Source organism: Petromyzon marinus, chromosome 50 (genome assembly GCF_048934315.1).
Source record: "Petromyzon marinus isolate PM22_M1 ecotype Great Lakes invasive population chromosome 50, UKy_Petmar_22M1.pri1.0, whole genome shotgun sequence".
In the NCBI taxonomy this organism is placed as follows: Eukaryota; Metazoa; Chordata; class Hyperoartia; order Petromyzontiformes; family Petromyzontidae; genus Petromyzon; species Petromyzon marinus.
Window position 1 is genome coordinate 5,127,285 of NC_133716.1, and position 19,589 is coordinate 5,146,873.

The 19,589-nt window shown below is 52.3% G+C and overlaps 1 protein-coding gene across 4 annotated transcripts in view; it reads right to left on the minus strand.

The window, feature by feature from the left end:
- LOC116953192 (SH2 domain-containing protein 3C-like) overlaps positions 1-19,589 on the minus strand; it is a 142,419-nt gene that overhangs the window by 75,276 nt on the left and 47,554 nt on the right. For 2 of the 4 annotated variants that reach the window (XM_032973136.2, XM_076074814.1), the window contains one exon: positions 19,077-19,191. In XM_032973136.2, coding sequence (XP_032829027.2) covers positions 19,077-19,191 — 115 coding nt within the window. Of the gene's footprint in view, positions 1-3,011; positions 3,083-4,156; positions 4,235-19,076; positions 19,192-19,589 lie in introns of those variants that run through there. The other 2 variants (XM_032973139.2, XM_032973141.2) reach the window with 2 other exon arrangements.

Below are 19,589 nucleotides of genomic sequence, written 5' to 3' on the forward strand. Positions count from 1 at the left end.
AGTGATGTGGTAGGTGAGTCGGGTGGAGTGAATGAGAGAGATTTCATTTTATACCGACGTGACTTTACCGAAAGAACCAAAGAGTAATGAGAGAGATGTCCATTGGACAGAGGAGAGATGGCGTTCGATGAGAGATGAGAGGCGCAGACGAGATTAGAGATGAATCAATGCGCTATTTTAAGAGGTTTATTAGCAAACGGCTTTAACTCGGCGAGAAGAATTTAAAAGGGGACAAAGGGTCTTTAACAGCTTTAAACATTCGCCAATATAACACGGATCTTTTTCTCTCTCACCTACCCACCCACGCATCCATCCAACCACCTACTCACCCACCCACCCACCCACTCATCCACCTTCCCACCCACTTAGTCATCCACCCTTCCACCTACCCACCCAATCACCCACTGACCCACCCTCCCACCTACCCACCCAACCACTCACCCACCCTCCCACCTACCCACCCACCCAACCACCCACTCATCCACCCTCTCACCCACCCACCTATTCATCCACCCTCCCACCTTCCCACCTACCCACCCAACCACCTACCAATCCACCCACCCGCCCACCTACTCACCCACCCAACCACCTACTCATCCACCCTCCCACATACCCACCCAACCATCTACCCACTCAACCACCTACCAATCCACCCACCCGCCCACCTACCCACCCACCCAACCACCTACTCATCCACCCTCCCACCCACCCAACCACCTACCCACCCACTCATCCACCCTCCCACCCACCTACTCATCCACCCTTCCACCTACCCACCCAACCACCCACTGACCCACCCTCCCACCTACCCACCCACCCAACCACTCACCCACCCTCCCACCTACCCACCCACCCAACCACCCACTCATTCACCCTCTCACCCATCCACCTATTCATCCACCCTCCCACCTTCCCACCTACCCACCCAACCACCTACCAATCCACCCACCCGCCCACCTACTCACCCACCCAACCACCTACTCATCCACCCTCCCACCTACCCACCCAACCACCTACCCACACAACCACCTACCAATCCACTCACCCAACCACCTACTCATCCCCCCTCCCACCCACCCAACCACCCACCCAACCACCTACCCATCCAGCCTCCCACCTACCCACCCAACCACCTACCTACAACGACCGCGTGCCGCTCCAATGAAAACCACTCGCTGTGTGGTGGTGGCATTTCTGAGAAAATAAACTTGTGGTGAGAGCGAGATGGGGGGGCGAGGGGTTCGAGGTGGGGGGGAGGACACAGTGGGTGGGGGGGGGGGGGGGGGGTCGCGGTGGAGAGTCTGTGGTGGGGGGCAGGAGGAAGAGAAAGCTTTTCCTGTTTTTCAAAAAATTCCCAAACCGAAAACTCCAAGGCCGTACGAGCTTTTGACCATCCGCCAATTCGCCGCCGTCCCCCCTCCGCCGCTGTGACCCATCCGTGGGGCCCCTTGTGCCCCGTCACCCCAAGACGAAGGTCCCCACCCCCGCTCCTCCCCCGTTACAGCCTTCCACGGACTGTTGGGGCAAGTGCCCCTTAGCGAGTACGCAGCAAGCCAGCCAGCAAGCAGCAGCAGCTGCGGCGGCGGTGGTGGTGGTGGCAGCACCTATGAAGGCCGGCACTAATGCACACATAGACAAAGGTCCCCCGCATAGCCTGTAACAGACTGTTGGGGCAAGTGCTGTTCGCGAGTAGCACCCATAAAGGCCGGCACGGCGCACGAGGGGGTGGGTGGCCAGCGACCACGCCCGGCCGCCTTTGTCTCCCCAGCGGCGATGTTTACTACACACCGCACCAGGCACTCATTCGAGGCCACTCGACACCTAGGGGGAAGGTCCAGGAACCGGTTCGGATACTCGCCACCGGTGATGTTGTTGGTGGCCGTGGGCGAGAAATGGAACTCGCGTCGCCGGATTTCAGTAGCGCGGCGCGCTAACCGCGGCGCCACCGCTCATCCCCCAATCACCACCGCCGCCCCCCACCGTTACTCCAGATCGCACGCACAAGAGACAAAGGTCCCCTATATAGCTGCGCACACCGTTGGGGGCAAGTGCCGTTACTGTGCAGCTACGCACACACAGGAAGCAAAGAAACCCCCCCCCCCCACCACCACAGCAGTGCAGACTGCCAGGGCAAGTGTTGTTAGCGAGCACCTATGCACACACGCGCACACACAAGAGACAAACGATCCCACCCCACCGTGTAGCTTACACGAGGATGTTTGGCCGGGCACGGCGAACAAAAACAAGGCAAATATTCCCCGCGTAGCCTTCCCTAGACTGTTGGGGCAAGTGCCCGTAGCGAGCACTTCATTGGCATGGCTCACAACGCAAAGATCCCACGGTGTAGCCTTTACACAGGCGGTTGGGGCGAGTGCTGTTAGCGAGCAGCGACCTATGAAGGCCGGCACGGCACACAAAAGGGGGCGGGGGGGGGGGGGTTGGCCAGCACCACGACCCGGCCGCTTTTGTCTCCCCACTGGCGATGTTTACACACCGCATCGGGCAGTGTTACTCATTTGAGGCTGAGTCGACCTAGGCGGGAGGCCCCCAGGAGACGCGCCGAACGCAGGCGGAACACTTCCCGACATCACCAAGATGATGGTGAAGATGATGAAGATGATGGTGAAGATGGTGAAGATGATGATGAAGATGGTGAAGATGATGGAGATGAAGATGGTGGAGATGGTGAAGATGGTGAAGATGATGGTGATGATGGTGAAGATGATGATGAAGATGGTGAAGATGATGGAGATGAAGATGGTGGAGATGGTGAAGATGGTCAAGATGATGGTGATGGTGAAGATGGTGAAGATGGTGAAGATGATGGAGATGGTGAAGAAGATGATGGAGATGATGGAGATGGTGAAGATGGTGAAGTAGATGAAGATGGTGAAGATGATGAAGATGGTGGTGAAGAAGATGGTGAAGATAGTGGTGAAGAAGATGGTGAGGAAGATGAAGATGGTGAAGATGGTGAAGAAGATGGTGAAGACGGTGAAGAAGTTGATCACCTCAAACTCCGCAGTAAGTAGGTCGCCTGGAACTCGACTGCGTTATTCCGCACCACGGACGATGCAACAGCCTTCCTCGAGCGGGTGGTCGATGGTGGTGGTGGTTGTTGATGGTGGTGGTTGTCGATGGTGGTGGTGATGGTCCCAACGATTTCACGGCACAGAGATAAGAAGAAGAAGGAGGAGAGCTCGTTCACTCACTTGGCGAGGGTTTGATCGTTTTTCTCGCTCGCGTGGTTGCGCACGGGCGCTCGTGTGTGTGTGAGACTCTGTGTGTGTGACTGTGTGTATGTGTGAGACTCTGTGTGTGTGTGTGTGACTCTGTGTGTGTGACTCTGTATGTGTGTGTGTGAGACTCTGTGTGTGTGAGACTCTGTGTGTGTGAGACTCTGTGTGTGTGACTCTGTATGTGTGTGTGTGAGACTCTGTGTGTGTGAGACTCTGTGTGTGTGTGAGACTCTGTGTGTGTGTGTGTGACTCTGTGTGTGTGACTCTGTATGTGTGTGTGTGAGACTCTGTGTGTGTGTGACTCTGTATGTGTGTGTGTGAGACTCTGTGTGTGTGACTCTGTATGTGTGTGTGTGTGAGACTCTGTGTGTGTGTGAGACTCTGTGTGTGACTCTCTCTGTATGTGTGTGTGTGAGGCTCTGTGTGTGACTCTCTCTGTATGTGTGTGTGAGGCTCTGTGTGTGTGTGAGACTCTGTGTGTGACTGTCTCTGTATGTGTGAGGCTCTGTGTGTGTGTGAGACACTGTGTGTGACTCTGTGTGTGTGTGTTTGAGACTCTCTCTCTGTGTGTGAGATTCTGTGTGTGTGAGGCTCTCTGTATATGTGTGTGTGAGACTGTGTGTGTGTGTGATACTCTCTCTGTGTGTGAGCCTGTGTGTGTGTGACTTTCTCTGTGTGAGACTGTGTGTGTGTGAGACTCTGTGTTTGTGTGTTAGACTCTCTCTGTGTGTGTCACTGCCAAATTCTTGCCTCTTTGCCTTTGTTCACGTGAACTCTGCCATCTGCCCCGGACGGCTTGAGCAGCGAACTGCGCTACGAAACTTCCCTCCCTCCCACCACCACCACCACCGCGAAACTTTCGTTCCCGAGTGAATGCAGCGCAGTCTCTCCACTCCGATGAACAGCCTCCTTCTCACCTCCTGTCCAAGATCCTCTCGCACTACTTGCACACCGCACACTCACTCCGCTGATGGCTCGCTCTCCCCGCCCTCCTCCCCTCCCTCTCCTGCGTGCCCACACCACCACCACCACCCCCCCCCCCACAACCCCCACGTGTTCCACGCCCACAGCCCCCATCCTCCTCCACTCACTCGAACTCTCTCACGCGCACGGCTCTCTCGATAGGTCAGCAGACTCAGCACCGAACCTCCCCCGCGCCCTCTCCCCGCTTGCATCTCCTCTCCCACCCCTCTTCCCCACCCCCTCCTCCTCCCACCACCACCACCACGACCCCCTCCTCCTCCTCCTATTGAGAACCCCACACGGCCCGCTGGAGTGGACCCGTCTGGAAGGCACAAAGATGCAGCACGGCGATCTGGAATGCAGATGTTGTTGGGGCCGTTTGATGAGCGGGCGGGGTTGATGCTGATAAGATGAGCGGGCGGATGAGCTGAGGGAGCAGGCTGGCGGCTGAGCGGGTGGGTGAGCTGAGCGGGGTGGTGGGTGAGCTGGGAGGGTCAGCTGAGCGGGTGAGCTGAGCGGGGTGGTGGGTGAGCTGGGAGGGTGAGCTGGGAGGGTGAGCTGAGCGGGTGAGCTGAGCGGGGTGGTGGGTGAGCTGAGCGGAAGGGTGAGCTGAGCGGGCGGGTGAGCTGAACGGGCGGGGGGTGAGCGGGGTGGTGGGTGAGCTGAGCGGGTGAGCTGAGCGGGCGGGTGAGCTGAGCGGGTGAGCTGAGCGGGGTGGTGGGTGAGCTGAGCGGGTAAGCTGAGCGGGTGAGCTTAGCGGGGTGGTGGGTGAGCTGGGCGGGTGAGCTGAGTGGGCGGGTGAGCTGAGCGGGCGGGAGGTGAGCGGGGTGGTGGGTGAGCTGAGCGGGTGGGTGGGTGAGCCTATCTCTACGCGTGCTGTTATCACGGCTGTTGTTTATGAACTGGCTTCAGCTGGCTGACCACGTGTTGAGTTTAAAGTTTGTTTAATTTTGCACGTTTAAAAGTTATTCCTTCTGATGATAAAAAAACATGGGCATTGTTTAAAACAGAATAATCATAATAACCATTGTTCCTTTCCTCCATTGTTATCTCCCCCATTGTGTCGCGTCGCTACGAGACAAATAATCCATTCGGAAATCTCGCAGCGCAGTAAAAACCCATCCGTGGTAGCAAACGGGCCCGCGTAAGTGGATTTCGGAGAGTTGCCTCCGATATCTCTTGGAAGAGGTCACCTCGAGGCCCATCAAGCAGGCGTCAGCGCTGTTCTATCACGCCGACGTTTTCATTTCATTTAATTCTCCGAGCCGGAATGTCGCCAAATTAAATAAAAACTCAACATTATTTATTGTCAAGGGGATTATGTGCGCGTGTGTGCGCGTGAGCGGTGGCGTAGTGGTTAGCGCTTCGCTGAGCTACGAACCTGGCGACCCGGGTTCGATTCCCGCTCACGGCCAACACCGGTGACGATTATCTGAACCGGTTCTGGGACTCCCCTAGGTCGACTCAGCATCAAATGAGTACCTGGTGCGACGTGTAAACATCGCCACTGGGGAGACAAAGGCGATCGGGCGTGGTGTTGGTCACCCACCCCCTCGTGTGACGTGCCGGCCTTTATAGGTGCTCGCTAACAGCACTTGCCCCTATAGTCTGTCAAGGCTATGCGGGGTGGGGGGGGTCTTTGTCTTTGTGTGCGTGAGTGCCAGCCTTCGTAGATGCTACCTCGCTAACAGCACTTGCCCCAACAGTTTGTTGAGGCTATACGAGAGAGGCGGGGGAAAGGGGGACTTTTGTCTTTATCTTTCTGCGTCGAGGGCTCTCCCACCATAGCGAGGCATCTACCCAGCTGGATGAGATCTGACGATAAAATATTAACGCCGATGAAGAAGATCTGGTGGGGGCGGGAGGGGTGTGTGGAATAAATAATGTAATCATTGATGTCTGTAATTGATCCGCCTGCTATGTAAACAACCGCTTTGTGACGTCGTGAAGCCGATCCAGCAATTGCTTTATTTTTGTATCGCCTCTGTCTCCCTCTGAGAGGGCCCACATCCACCCGTGGCAATGGGGTGGGGGGGGAGGCTGCTGATAAGAACTCTCCATCGGTGTGGCTTGATTCAAAGTATGTCGGGTCCCATGGTTCTTTTGTAAAAGCTTATCATCCACTCGCTATCTCTCTCTCTGTCTCTCTGTCTTTCTCTTGTCTTGAGTAACAACGCCCTCCCCCCTCCCCTCCGAAAATATGCACCACGCGTTATCTTGACCGGGCAGTAGGTGGTGGGGGGGGGGGTGTTTGCGCTGAGAAATGCGGAGATTCCCATCCCCATGCAAACTGAGCCTCGGGGTTTGCCCGACGTCGTCCTCACGAGCAGCGGCATCCCCGTCGGGTGTCCGTTATCATTACAGACGGAAATGTGCCCCGCCTGTTCAAATACCTGCCCGTGTACCTGGCGAGGTATTCAACGTGTCGAGATGTTAACTACCTCGCCTGGTGTACACAGTCTCAGCCACCGTGAAGAAATGTTAACTACCTCGCCCGGTATACAGGCAGGAGGTCGTGGGTTCGATCCCAACCCTGACAACGCCTGCTGCTGTATATTTGGAATTTGCGGTGTCTCGCTCTCATCATCATCACGGTGGCTAGGAGATGTTAACTACCTCGCCTGGTATACAGGAGGTCGTGGGTTCGATCCCGACCCTGACAACGCCTGCTGCTGCTGTATATTTGGAGTTTGCGTGTCTCTCTCTCCCCCCGTGGTCGTGTGGATTTTTCTCGGGGTCCTCCCGGTTTTTTCCCTCCACATTTTCAGAAGCAACATCGCGCGTTGAGAGTATTTGGGCCGCTATAATCAGAATCAGAATATCAGAATCTTTACTTCTACTGGAGGAATCCGTTGAGCTACAAAGCTCTTTTTTCACAGATATCCCGTCGTGGCGGGTAAAAACGTCACAACAACAAACAACACGAAAACGCGATCGGAGCGCAGAGTGCAAGAAAGGTAAATCAATCAGCCAAACGCCTACAAATAAAACTAAACCATCCCCATCCTACCAGACAAAATCCACTGAGGCATGCACTTTATTAAGCCACTTCGTTGGGCTATCATTTGTGTCCAGGTCGCTTCTAAAAAAATAAAGAGCTATACAGCTGAGTGGGCCTTAGCAGGTAAAAGAAATCAAAATAATTTAGTTCACACCGGAGGAGGCGTGGGGGAGGGACATCTTTGTCTTTGCCTCTTTGCTCGGTAAGTATGTGCGTTAAACTTCTTTTGCACCGCACGCAGCCAACCGCGCTAATCGTAGGTGCTGGGATTCCTCAGTTTTCGCCGAGCGAGTGAGCCGCTGCGAGAATCCGCGGGGGTTTGGCGTGGGTGTGTTTATGCAGACGGGCGGAACTAACTCGCCGATGTGTGTACACGTGCTCTTGTACGTCTGTGTTTGTGCCAGAGAGAGAGTGAGTGAGTGCACGTGTGCGTGGCTTTGAGTGGCAGCGAGGCGTCGATAATTCACGTGTCCTCGGAGTGCACCTTTAAACTATAAACTAAACTATTTTTTACTTTTTATTTAGTTTTTTTTTTTTGACCAGGTGAGGTCTCACTGAGCGGTGCAGCTCTTTTTGAAGATGCGACCCTGGCTATCGAAAATGATAGCCCAACGAAATGATAGCCCAACGAAACACTCTGAACGCGTGGCGATGTTGATTCTAAAAATGTGGAGGGATAATCCGAAGGACCCGGAGCAAAATCCACGCGACCACGGGGAGAGAGACACGCAAACTCCAAATATACAGCAGCAGGCGTCAGGGTCGGGATCGAACCCACGACCTTCTGCACACCAGGCGAGGTAGTTAACATCTCCTAGCCACCGTGATGATGATGAGAGAGAGACACGCAAACTCCAAATATACAGCAGCAGGCGTCAGGGTCGGGATCGAACCCACGACCTCCTGCACACCAGGCGAGGTAGTTAACATCTCCTAGCCACCGTGATGATGATGAGAGAGAGACACGCAAACTCCAAATATACAGCAGCAGGCGTCAGGGTCGGGATCGAACCCACGACCTCCTGCACACCAGGCGAGGTAGTTAACATCTCCTATCCACCGTGGCGCACCTCGCCTGGCACAAGCGCCGTGGGGACGTCACCGCCACTCCGTGGCGAACTGCGGCTGACGTTGAGAAGCGGCGGCGCAGCGGGAAGGCGACCGGGCTCTGGCGACGCACTGGGCAGAGACCACGAACCCCACCGACGCGAGTCACAGTTCTGTGTCCAGGCTCCACGTGGGGGGGGGGGGGGAGCGGTGGTGGTGTAGTTGCGGTGTAGCGTGCTCTGACTGGTAAACCACCGCACAGAGACGAGCTCGACTCCACGCTATCGGCCAGTGGCGGTGGCGAATATTCGAACCGGGTACCACTCCCCCCCACCCTCCCCCCCCCCCGGGCCTCCCCGAGGTCGACTCGGCCTCAAATGCTGTGTAAATATCGCCACGAGGGAGACAAAGGCGGCCGCGCGTGGTGCTGGCCAAGCGCCCACCCCTCGTTGTGCCGTTCCAGCCTCAGTGGGTGCTCGCTAACGGCGCTTGCCCCCAACGGTTTGTGAAAGTCTAAGCGGGGGGATCTTTGTCATTGTACAAGTCTACGTGTGGAATGCTCAAATTTATATTATTATCAGCAGCACTTGCCCTGGAAGCCTTTGGGAGGTAATGCGGGGGATGTTTTGCCTTGTACACGTGCATACGTGGTATGTACGTGTGGAGCGGTGAGCGCGCTGCGCTACGAACCCGGTTACCCGAGTTCGATTCCTGCTCACGGCCACCAACGCCGATTATTTGAACCGGTCCTGCACCTCCTCCCCGAGGTCGACTCAGCCTCAAATGAGTACCCGGTGCGGTGTGTAAACATCGCCACTGGGGAGACAAAGGCGGCCGGGCGTGGTGTTGGACACCCGCGGCCTCGTGCGCCGTGCCGGCCTTCGTATGTGCCGCTCGCTAACAGCACTTGCCCCAACAGTCTGTTAAGGTTATACGGGGGATCTTTGTCTTTGTGTACAAGGTGGGTCTCTGTGTAAGTCTATGATGTCTGTGGGTCTCTGTGTAAGTCTATGATGTCTGTTGCTCCCTGTGTAAGTCTATGATGTATGTGGCTCTCTGTGTAAGTCTATGATGTCTGTTGCTCCCTGTGAAAGTCTATGATGTATGTGGCTCTCTGTGTAAGTCTATGATGACTGTGGCTCCCTGTGTAAGTCTATGATGTCTGTGGGTCTCTGTGTAAGTCTATGATGACTGTGGCTCCCTGTGTAAGTCTATGATGTATGTGGCTCTCTGTGTAAGTCTATGATGTCTGTGGCTCTCTGTGTAAGTCTATGATGTATGTGGCTCTCTGTGTAAGTCTATGATGTCTGTTGCTCCCTGTGAAAGTCTATGATGTATGTGGCTCTCTGTGTAAGTCTATGATGTCTGTGGGTCTCTGTGTAAGTCTATGATGTCTGTGGCTCTCTGTGTAAATCTATGATGTCTGTGGCTCTCTGTGTAAGTCTATGATGTCTGTTGCTCCCTGTGTAAGTCTATGATGTCTGTGGCTCTCTGTGTAAGTATATGATGTATGTTGCTCCCCGTGTAAGTCTATGATGTCTGTGGCTCCCTGTGTAAGGCAATGATGTCTGTGCCTCTGTGTAAGTCTATGATGTCTGTGGTGGCTCTCTGTGTAAGTCTATGATGTATGTGGCTCTCTGTGTAAGTCTATGATGTCTGTGGCTCTCTGTGTAAGTCTATGATGTCTGTGGCTCTCTGTGTAAGTCTGTGATGTCTGTGCCTCTCTGTGTAAGTCTATGATGTCTGTGGCTCTCTGTGTAAGTCTATGATGTCTGTGGCTCTCTGTGTAAGTCTATGATGTCTGTGGCTCTCTGTGTAAGTCTATGATGTCTGTGGCTCTCTGTGTAAGTCTATGATATCTGTGGCTCTCTGTGTAAGTCTGTGATGTCTGTGCCTCTGTGTAAGTCTATGATGTCTGTTGCTCCCTGTGTAAGTCTATGATGTCTGTTGCTCCCTGTGTAAGTCTATGATGTCTGTGGCTCCCTGTGTAAGTCTATGATGGATGTGGCTCTCTGTGTAAGTCTATGATGTATGTGGCTCTCTGTGTAAGTCTATGATGTCTGTGGCTCTCTGTGTAAGTCTATGATGTCTGTGGGTCTCTGTGTAAGTCTATGATGTCTGTGGCTCTCTGTGTAAGTCTATGATGTCTGTGGGTCTCTGTGTAAGTCTACGATGTCTGTTGCTCCCTGTGAAAGTCTATGATGTATGTGGGTCTCTGTGTAAGTCTATGATGACTGTGGCTCCCTGTGTAAGTCTATGATGTCTGTGGGTCTCTGTGTAAGTCTATGATGACTGTGGCTCCCTGTGTAAGTCTATGATGTATGTGGCTCTCTGTGTAAGTCTATGATGTCTGTGGCTCTCTGTGTAAGTCTATGATGTATGTGGCTCTCTGTGTAAGTCTATGATGTCTGTTGCTCCCTGTGAAAGTCTATGATGTATGTGGCTCTCTGTGTAAGTCTATGATGTCTGTGGGTCTCTGTGTAAGTCTATGATGTCTGTGGCTCTCTGTGTAAATCTATGATGTCTGTGGCTCTCTGTGTAAGTCTATGATGTCTGTTGCTCCCTGTGTAAGTCTATGATGTCTGTGGCTCTCTGTGTAAGTCTATGATGTCTGTTGCTCCCCGCGTAAGTCTATGATGTCTGTGGCTCCCTGTGTAAGGCAATGATGTCTGTGCCTCTCTGTGTAAGTCTATGATGTCTGTGGCTCTCTGTGTAAGTCTATGATGTCTGTGGCTCTCTGTGTAAGTCTATGATGTCTGTGGCTCTCTGTGTAAGTCTATGATGTCTGTGGCTCCCTGTGTAAGTCTATAATGGATGTGGCTCTCTGTGTAAGTCTATGATGTCTGTGGCTCTCTGTGTAAGTCTATGATGTCTGTGGTTCCCTGTGTAAGTCTATGATGTCTGTGGCTCTCTGTGTAAGTCTATGATGTCTGTTGCTCCCTGTGTAAGTCTATGATGTCTGTTGCTCCCTGTGTAAGTCTATGATGTCTGTGGCTCCCTGTGTAAGTCTATGATGGATGTGGCTCTCTGTGTAAGTCTATTATGTATGTGGCTCTCTGTGTAAGTCTATGATGTCTGTGGCTCTCTGTGTAAGTCTATGATGTCTGTGGCTCTCTGTGTAAGTCTATGATGTCTGTTGCTCCCTGTGTAAGTCTATGATGTCTGTTGCTCCCTGTGTAAGTCTATGATGTATGTGGCTCCCTGTGTAAGTCTATGATGTCTGTGGCTCTCTGTGTAAGTCTGCGATGTATGTGGCTCTCTGTGTAAGTCTATGATGTATGTGGCTCTCTGTGTAAGTCTATGATGTCTGTGGCTCTCTGTGTAAGTCTACGATGTCTGTGGCTCTCTGTGTAAGTCTATGATGTCTGTGGCTCTCTGTGTAAGTCTATGATGTCTGCGGCTCTCTGTGTAAGTCTATGATGTCTGTGGCTCTCTGTGTAAGTCTACGATGTCTGTGGCTCTCTGTGTAAGTCTATGATGTCTGTGGCTCTCTGTGTAAGTCTATGATGTCTGTGGCTCTCTGTGTAAGTCTACGATGTCTGTGGCTCTCTGTGTAAGCCGATGTCCGCTTCGCTGCAGCTAGCAAAGCCCAGGTCTCCCTGGCTAAAGAGACATCGGATCCCCATGGACTCTTACCTGGATATAAATAAAGTGTCAGGCCCGTCTATATTTGCCCACAATGACCCATGGCGTTCGTCCCTTAAATAGGCGGCCTGAGAGTTCTCCTCCGCCTCCTTTGGTTTTCCTCCTCCCGCTCGAAACCTCAAAACTCTCGCGCACGGCATCGCCACCAACGTGGCAGCAAGGAAACTTCTTGACAAAACCTTCCCCCCGCCCCCCCCAAAAAAAATACAAACACAAAGCTCATATTTGGAACTCAGTTTGCGTGGTTCTTGGCAACAAACAAAAAAAATACGTTTCGAAAAATAGAATTTGTAATAGCATTATATATATAATAAAGGAAAATGACGAATGCACTTTTGAAAGTTACAAAACAATTATAGAGAAATCATCAATGATGAAAGTAATAAAACAATTAAAATTAAAAAAGAATAGGTAATAAATACGAACACGGCATGGCGGTACGGCGGCGTCATTCGCCACTGCAGGAGTGTAGGACGATGATGGAGCGCACTGGGGGGGGGGGTCCTCGCGGTGCGTTCGAGGCAACGTAGAGACGCCGCTGCGAAGCGAAAGCGACGAATATCTCGTGGGATTTGTCGAATTGGCGAGTTTGGATGACGCGACAAACCATGCCGATAGGGCCGTCTCGGGCGGTGGCGGCGGTGGGTCAACAACGCGTCAATAAATACGACCCACAAAAATAACAAAAATAAACTTTGTTGTTAATTTTCCGCTCCCCCCCCCCCCCCGTAACTAATGTGACGGCGATAAAGTCTGTCGAGGTACGATGTACTACTGCTGCCACTACGCACACCGCGCAGTGAGATGGCGAGGGTACGCCGCCGCGATGCTGTATCACTACCGCTCCGCAGAGCGGCACAAGAAAGTAGTTCGTCGTCGACCGCTCAGAAACCGCGTTATAACGGTGCACGTTCTGCGTTGTAACAGGCGATGGTTTCGCGTTATAACGGTGCACGTTCTGCGTTGTAACAGGCGATGGTTTCGCGTTATAACGGTGCACGTTCTGAGTTATAACAGGCGATGGTTTCGCGTTATAACGGCGCACGTTCTGCGTTATAACAGACGATAGTTTCGCGTTATAACGGTGCACGTTCTTCGTTATAACAGGCGATGGTTTCGCGTTATAACGGCGCACGTTCTGCGTTATAACAGACGATAGTTTCGCGTTATAACGGTGCACGTTCTTCGTTATAACAGGCGATGGTTTCGCGTTATAACGGCGCACGTTCTGCGTTATAACAGACGATAGTTTCGCGTTATAACGGCGCACGTTCTGCGTTATAACAGACGATAGTTTCGCGTTATAACGGTGCACGTTCTTCGTTATAACAGGCGATGGTTTCGCGTTATAACGGTGCACGTTCTGAGTTATAACAGGCGATGGTTTCGCGTTATAACGGCGCACGTTCTGCGTTATAACAGACGATAGTTTCGCGTTATAACGGTGCACGTTCTTCGTTATAACAGGCGATGGTTTCGCGTTATAACGGCGCACGTTCTGCGTTATAACAGACGATAGTTTCGCGTTATAACGGTGCACGTTCTTCGTTATAACAGGCGATGGTTTCGCGTTATAACGGCGCACGTTCTGCGTTATAACAGACGATAGTTTCGCGTTATAACGGCGCACGTTCTGCGTTATAACAGACGATAGTTTCGCGTTATAACGGTGCACGTTCTTCGTTATAACAGGCGATGGTTTCGCGTTATAACGGCGCACGTTCTGCGTTATAACAGACGATAGTTTCGCGTTATAACGGTGCACGTTCTTCGTTATAACAGGCGATGGTTTCGCGTTATAACGGCGCACGTTCTGCGTTATAACAGACGATAGTTTCGCGTTATAACGGCGCACGTTCTGCGTTATAACAGACGATAGTTTCGCGTTATAACGGTGCACGTTCTTCGTTATAACAGGCGATGGTTTCGCGTTATAACGGCGCACGTTCTGCGTTATAACAGACGATAGTTTCGCGTTATAACGGTGCACGTTCTGCGTTATAATAGGCGACTGTTTGGCGTTATAACGGTGCACGTTCTGCGTTATAACATGCGATAGTTTCGCGTTATAACGGTGCACGTTCTGCGTTATAACAGGCGATGGTTTCGCGTTATAACGGTGCACGTTCTGCGTTGTAACAGGCGATAGTTTCGCGTTATAACGGTGCACGTTCTTCGTTATAACAGGCGATAGTTTCGCGTTATAACGGTGCACGTTCTTCGTTATAACAGGCGATAGTTTCGCGTTATAACGGTGCACGTTCTGCGTTATAATAGGCGATGGTTTCGCGTTATAATGATGCGTGTTCACCGTTGTAACAGGCGATGGTTTCGCGTTATAACGGTGCACGTTCTGCGTTATAACAGGCGACTGTTCGGCGTCATAACGGTGCGCGTTCCGCGTTGTGACGGGGGATTATTCCGTGTTATAGCGGGCGGTTGTGGCAGACAGGAGAGCGAGCGCGTCCGAGAATTCGTTCACAGTGGAGATGGAGCGGTGAATCCGGCTCGTGCGTCGGTGTCTTCGTGGATTGTTATACAACTGGCTTAGGGGTCGCGGTTCTGTTTTTTTTATTTAAAGATGATGGACTAATCCTCCCCCCGTCATATTAACGCCAAAGATGGGCCACTAACGGAGTCGAACTGAGGTTGTCCCTCCGTCTGTCGCTCCGTCCATCTGTCTGTTTTCTTTGTCTGTCCATCTGTCCGATCGTCACATCGGGCAGCCACTGTTGGGCTTCTCCAACATCGATGCTCATCGGCAAATTGTTGCAACGTAAGCGATGGCACGCGAGCGTGTGAGGGTATTCCCCTGCGTGGCACCAGCCCGTCCATGTGGTCCACAGCGTGGCCGTGCCCAGGACAGATGGACACGCGGTGACCCCCAGTGAACTGTCGACTTCTGAGAGTTCTGCCGACGACAGCCTCGCCCGCCTCCACCCACCCACCCGACCGACCATCCCACCCCTCCTCCTCCGAGCTCTCAGACACTCGCTACATTTGCGTCCAGCGCCAACCGATATAACGCACGCGGAGTGGTAGCGACTTTCACGCCGTTGCCGAGAGGGGGCTGCCACCCTCGAGACGCAGAAGAACTGGGACGCATCATGGCCTCACCCACATACTCACCCACCTACTCACCCACATACTCACCCACCTACTCACCCACATACTCACCCACATACTCACCCACATACTCACCTACTCACCCACATACTCACCCACATACTCACTCACCTACTCATCCACATACTCACCCACATACTCACTCACCTACTCACCCACATACTCACCCACATACTCACTCACCTACTCACCCACATACTCACCCACATACTCACCCACCTACTCACCCACATACTCACCCACATACTCACCCACCTACTCACCCACATACTCACCCACATACTCACCCACATACTCACCCACATACTCACCCACATACTCACTCACCTACTCACCCACATACTCACCCACATACTCACTCACCTACTCACGCACATACTCACCCACATACTCACTCACCTACTCACCCACATACTCACCCACATACTCACCCACATACTCACTCACCTACTCACCCACATACTCACCCACATACTCACCCACATACTCACCCACCTACTCACCCACATACTCACCCATATACTCACCCACATACTCACCCACCTACTCACCCATATACTCACCCACATACTCACCCACATACTCACCCACCTACTCACCCACATACTCACCCACATACTCACCCACATACTCACTCACCTACTCACCCACCTACTCACCCACATACTCACCGACCTACTCACCCACATACTCACCCACATACTCACCCATATACTCACCCACATACTCACCCACCTACTCACCCACATACCCACATACTCACCCACCTACTCACCCACATACTCACCCACATACTCACCCACATACTCACCCACATACTCACCCACATACTCACCTACATTCTCACATACTCACCCACATATTCACCCACATACTCACCCACCTACTCACTCACCTACTCACCCACATACTCACCCACATACTTACCTACCTACTCACCCACCTACTCACCCACATACTCACCCACCTACTCACCCACAAACTCACCCACATACTCACCCACATACTCACTCACCTACTCACCCGCATACTCAACCACATACTCACCCACATACTCACCTACATACTCACACACCTACTCACCCACATACTCACCCACACACTCACCCACATACTCACTCACCTACTCACCCACATACTCACCCTCATACTCACCCACATACTCACCCACATACTCACCCTCATACTCACCCACATACTCACCCACCTATTCACCCACATACTCACTCACCTACTCACCCAGATACTCACCCACATACTCACCCACCTACTCACTCACATACTCACCCACATACTCACCCACCTACTCACCCACATACTCACCCACATACTCACCCTCATACTCACCCACATACTCACATACTCACCCACATACTCACCCACCTACTCACCCACATACTCACCCACATACTTACCCTCATACTCACCCACATACTCACATACTCACCCACATACTCACTCACCTACTCACCCACATACTCACCCACATACTCACCCACCTACTCACCCACACGCTCTCTACCTCACTCGCACACTCACTGACACGCCTACTCACTCACCTACTCACCCACCTACTCACCTATCCGCACACTCACTAACACCCCCACTCACTAACCTACTCAGCCACCTACTCACCCACCTATTCACCCACCTACTAATCCACCTACCTTCGAACTCACTCGCAACATTCACCAACACCGCCACTCACTAACCTACTCACTCACCTACTCACCCACCTATTCACCCACTCGCACACTCACAAACACCTCCACTCACTCACCTACTAACCCACCTACCCTCTCAATCGTTCACCGCATCGCGCGCTTTCAGGTGCGCTTCTGCGACCGTCTGGAACGCTCTTCCTTCCAATATTAGGGAGCCACTGGAGCTGTGCACTTTAAAATCATCAAAACGTAGACTGTTCCACTCAGCTACCCCGATACAACCTCGCTGTGTCCTGGTGGAACACGTGGACTGTTCCACTCAGCTACACCGGTACAGCCTCGCTGTGTCCTGGTGGAACACGTGGACTGTTCCACTCAGCTACCCCGGTACAGCAGCGGAACCTGACCTCTGAGTTGTTCATCGAGGCCCCGCCCGAGAGAGTAATTTCCTTTTTGCAGTTTCCGATCATGAATGTTGCCATTTCCTGTGTGAATGCCAACATGTAATGGGCATATGAATATATATTTTAAAATATGTGCATTTGAGTGTAACGATTGTGATCAGAGTGATTTACATTTTTGTATAGTGACCAGCGGTGGCGCTAACCCATCGCAGGGCCGGTGGCGTGCACCTAAGCGGTAATTATATTGTTTAGATGAGAGATAACAATATAAACGAGCGATGTAGGAAGATTAGGGCTATTTAGGCAAGAGATGAGGTTTAGAGCGATGACAGACGAGATAAGAGACGGGAGATTATTTATCGTCTCTTTGTGTTTTGCTTGGGTGTCTCTCACCCACAGCACCTCCGACGGGCACGGTTGGCCAAGTCCGGCGCGAAAAATAAGTTCCAGCATAATAAGTTGCAAAATTAAATTCCAACATGACAATTAGTTCCAAAAATAACTTCCAAAAATAAGTTCCAACGTAATAATAAGTTGCCAAAATAAGTTCCAACATAATAATTAGTTCCAAAAATAAATTCCAAAAATATTCCAATGCAAATTCCTTTGAGTAAATATCACGGGACAATAGCCGGATGAAAGCGAGATCACGATTACCGAAGTCTGCGAGGGATGGCACGGGGCAGACACAGAGACGGAGAGAGAGATACAGATGTCCATTATCTTAGCATGGGTACCCAAGCGATTTGGATTCAAGCGGGTGCCACGGTGGCTAGGAGATGTTAACTACCTCGCCTGGTATACATGTGGCTCTCTGTGTAAGTCTATGATGTCCGTGGCTCTCTGTGTAAGTCTATGATGTCTGTGGCTCTCTGTGTAAGTCTATGATGTCTGTGGCTCTCTGTGTAAGTCTATGATATATGTGGCTCTCTGTGTAAGTCTATGATGTCTGTGGCTCTCTGTGTAAGTCTATGATGTCTGTGGCTCTCTGTGTAAGTCTATGATGTCTGTGGCTCTCTGTGTAAGTCTATGATATATGTGGCTCTCTGTGTAAGTCTATGATGTCTGTGGCTCTCTGTGTAAGTCAATGATGTCTGTGGCTCTGTGTAAGTCTATGCTATATGTGGCTCTCTGTGTAAGTCTATGATGTATGTGGCTCTCTGTGTAAGTCTATTATGTCTGTGGCTCTCTGTGTAAGGCTATGATGTCTGTGGCTCTCTGTGTAAGTCTATGATGTCTGTGGCTCTGTGTGTAAGTCTATGATGTCTGTGGCTCCCTGTGTAAGTCTATAACGTCTGTGGGTCTCTGTGTAAGTCCATGATGTCTGTGGCTCTCTGTGTGTCTACGTGTGTGGGTCAAGTCTATGTTTTTGGTGTTCTCGCCTCATTGTTCTCGAATCTGCGTTTTGCTTGGATTGCTCCGCGCGCGTGCATTTGGCACGCGCGCGCACCAGCTGACTGGCGATGGGCATCCGAACACAGAGAGCAGCACACCCCCCCACCACCCCTGCTGCCCCTCCCCCTGCCCCCCACACCCACGCACCATCTCCAATCTCCACGCCGAAGCGATCTCTCACGGCGAATAGATTGGAGATTGCGACGAACAGTCAAAACGGAAGAGCAGTTTACGATTCGAGCACAAAGCTTGCCGCTTGGGTGAACTTTGCGCAACAAGCTACAGTGTACACACACACACAGGGCAATCACAAACAATCCTCGCGGCTTTATTTGATTATTTCTCCTGCGTATCTTCTCTTCTGTTGAGAAGAAACGCACGGATATGTAAATATATAAAAGCGCCCCGACCGCGTTCGGGTGATCGCGCGGCGTCCGACGTTTCGCGTCCGTCGTGCCGGGAGCCTTCTTCCCGAGCCTGAATTCTGAAAATTCCACGGGATGGGGGAGGGGGGGAGGCGAGTGGCGGGCGGTCAGGGATTGGGAGAGGGTGGGGGTTAGGGAGCGAGCGAGCGGTGCTGATTGTTACTGACCTCTGCGCTGCACCTGCGCACGAAGGCAGCGGATGCTGGACATGATGTGTGCTCTGTGGGCCGCGTTACGCACGCCCAGGTCGCGCAGCTGCGCTTCCGATAGGTGCAGCAGATCCTGCACACCCGGGAGGGGGGGGGGGACAAGAGGGATTTAGGGGCGAGACGTCCACTCAGCCGTGCCGTGCGTGGAAGAGTAGGCCAAGATTACCCCAGGAGCTCCCACTAGTTGTGAAGGCCCTTCCCGCCAGCTGCGCTCACTGAGCTGTGTAAAACTCTTTTGTCAGAAGCGACCTGGCTATCACGAATGATATCTCAACGAAGTTGGCTGATCACGTGGGCATTTAAAGCAGCCAATTACTCTAAACAGCGTGACGTTGATTCTTAATGTGAAGGAAAATTCCCAGAGACAAATCCACGCGACCACGGGGAGAGAGAGACACCGCAAACTCCAAATATAGAGCAGGCGTCAGGGTCGGGATCGGGATCGAACCCACGACCTCGTGTATACCAGGC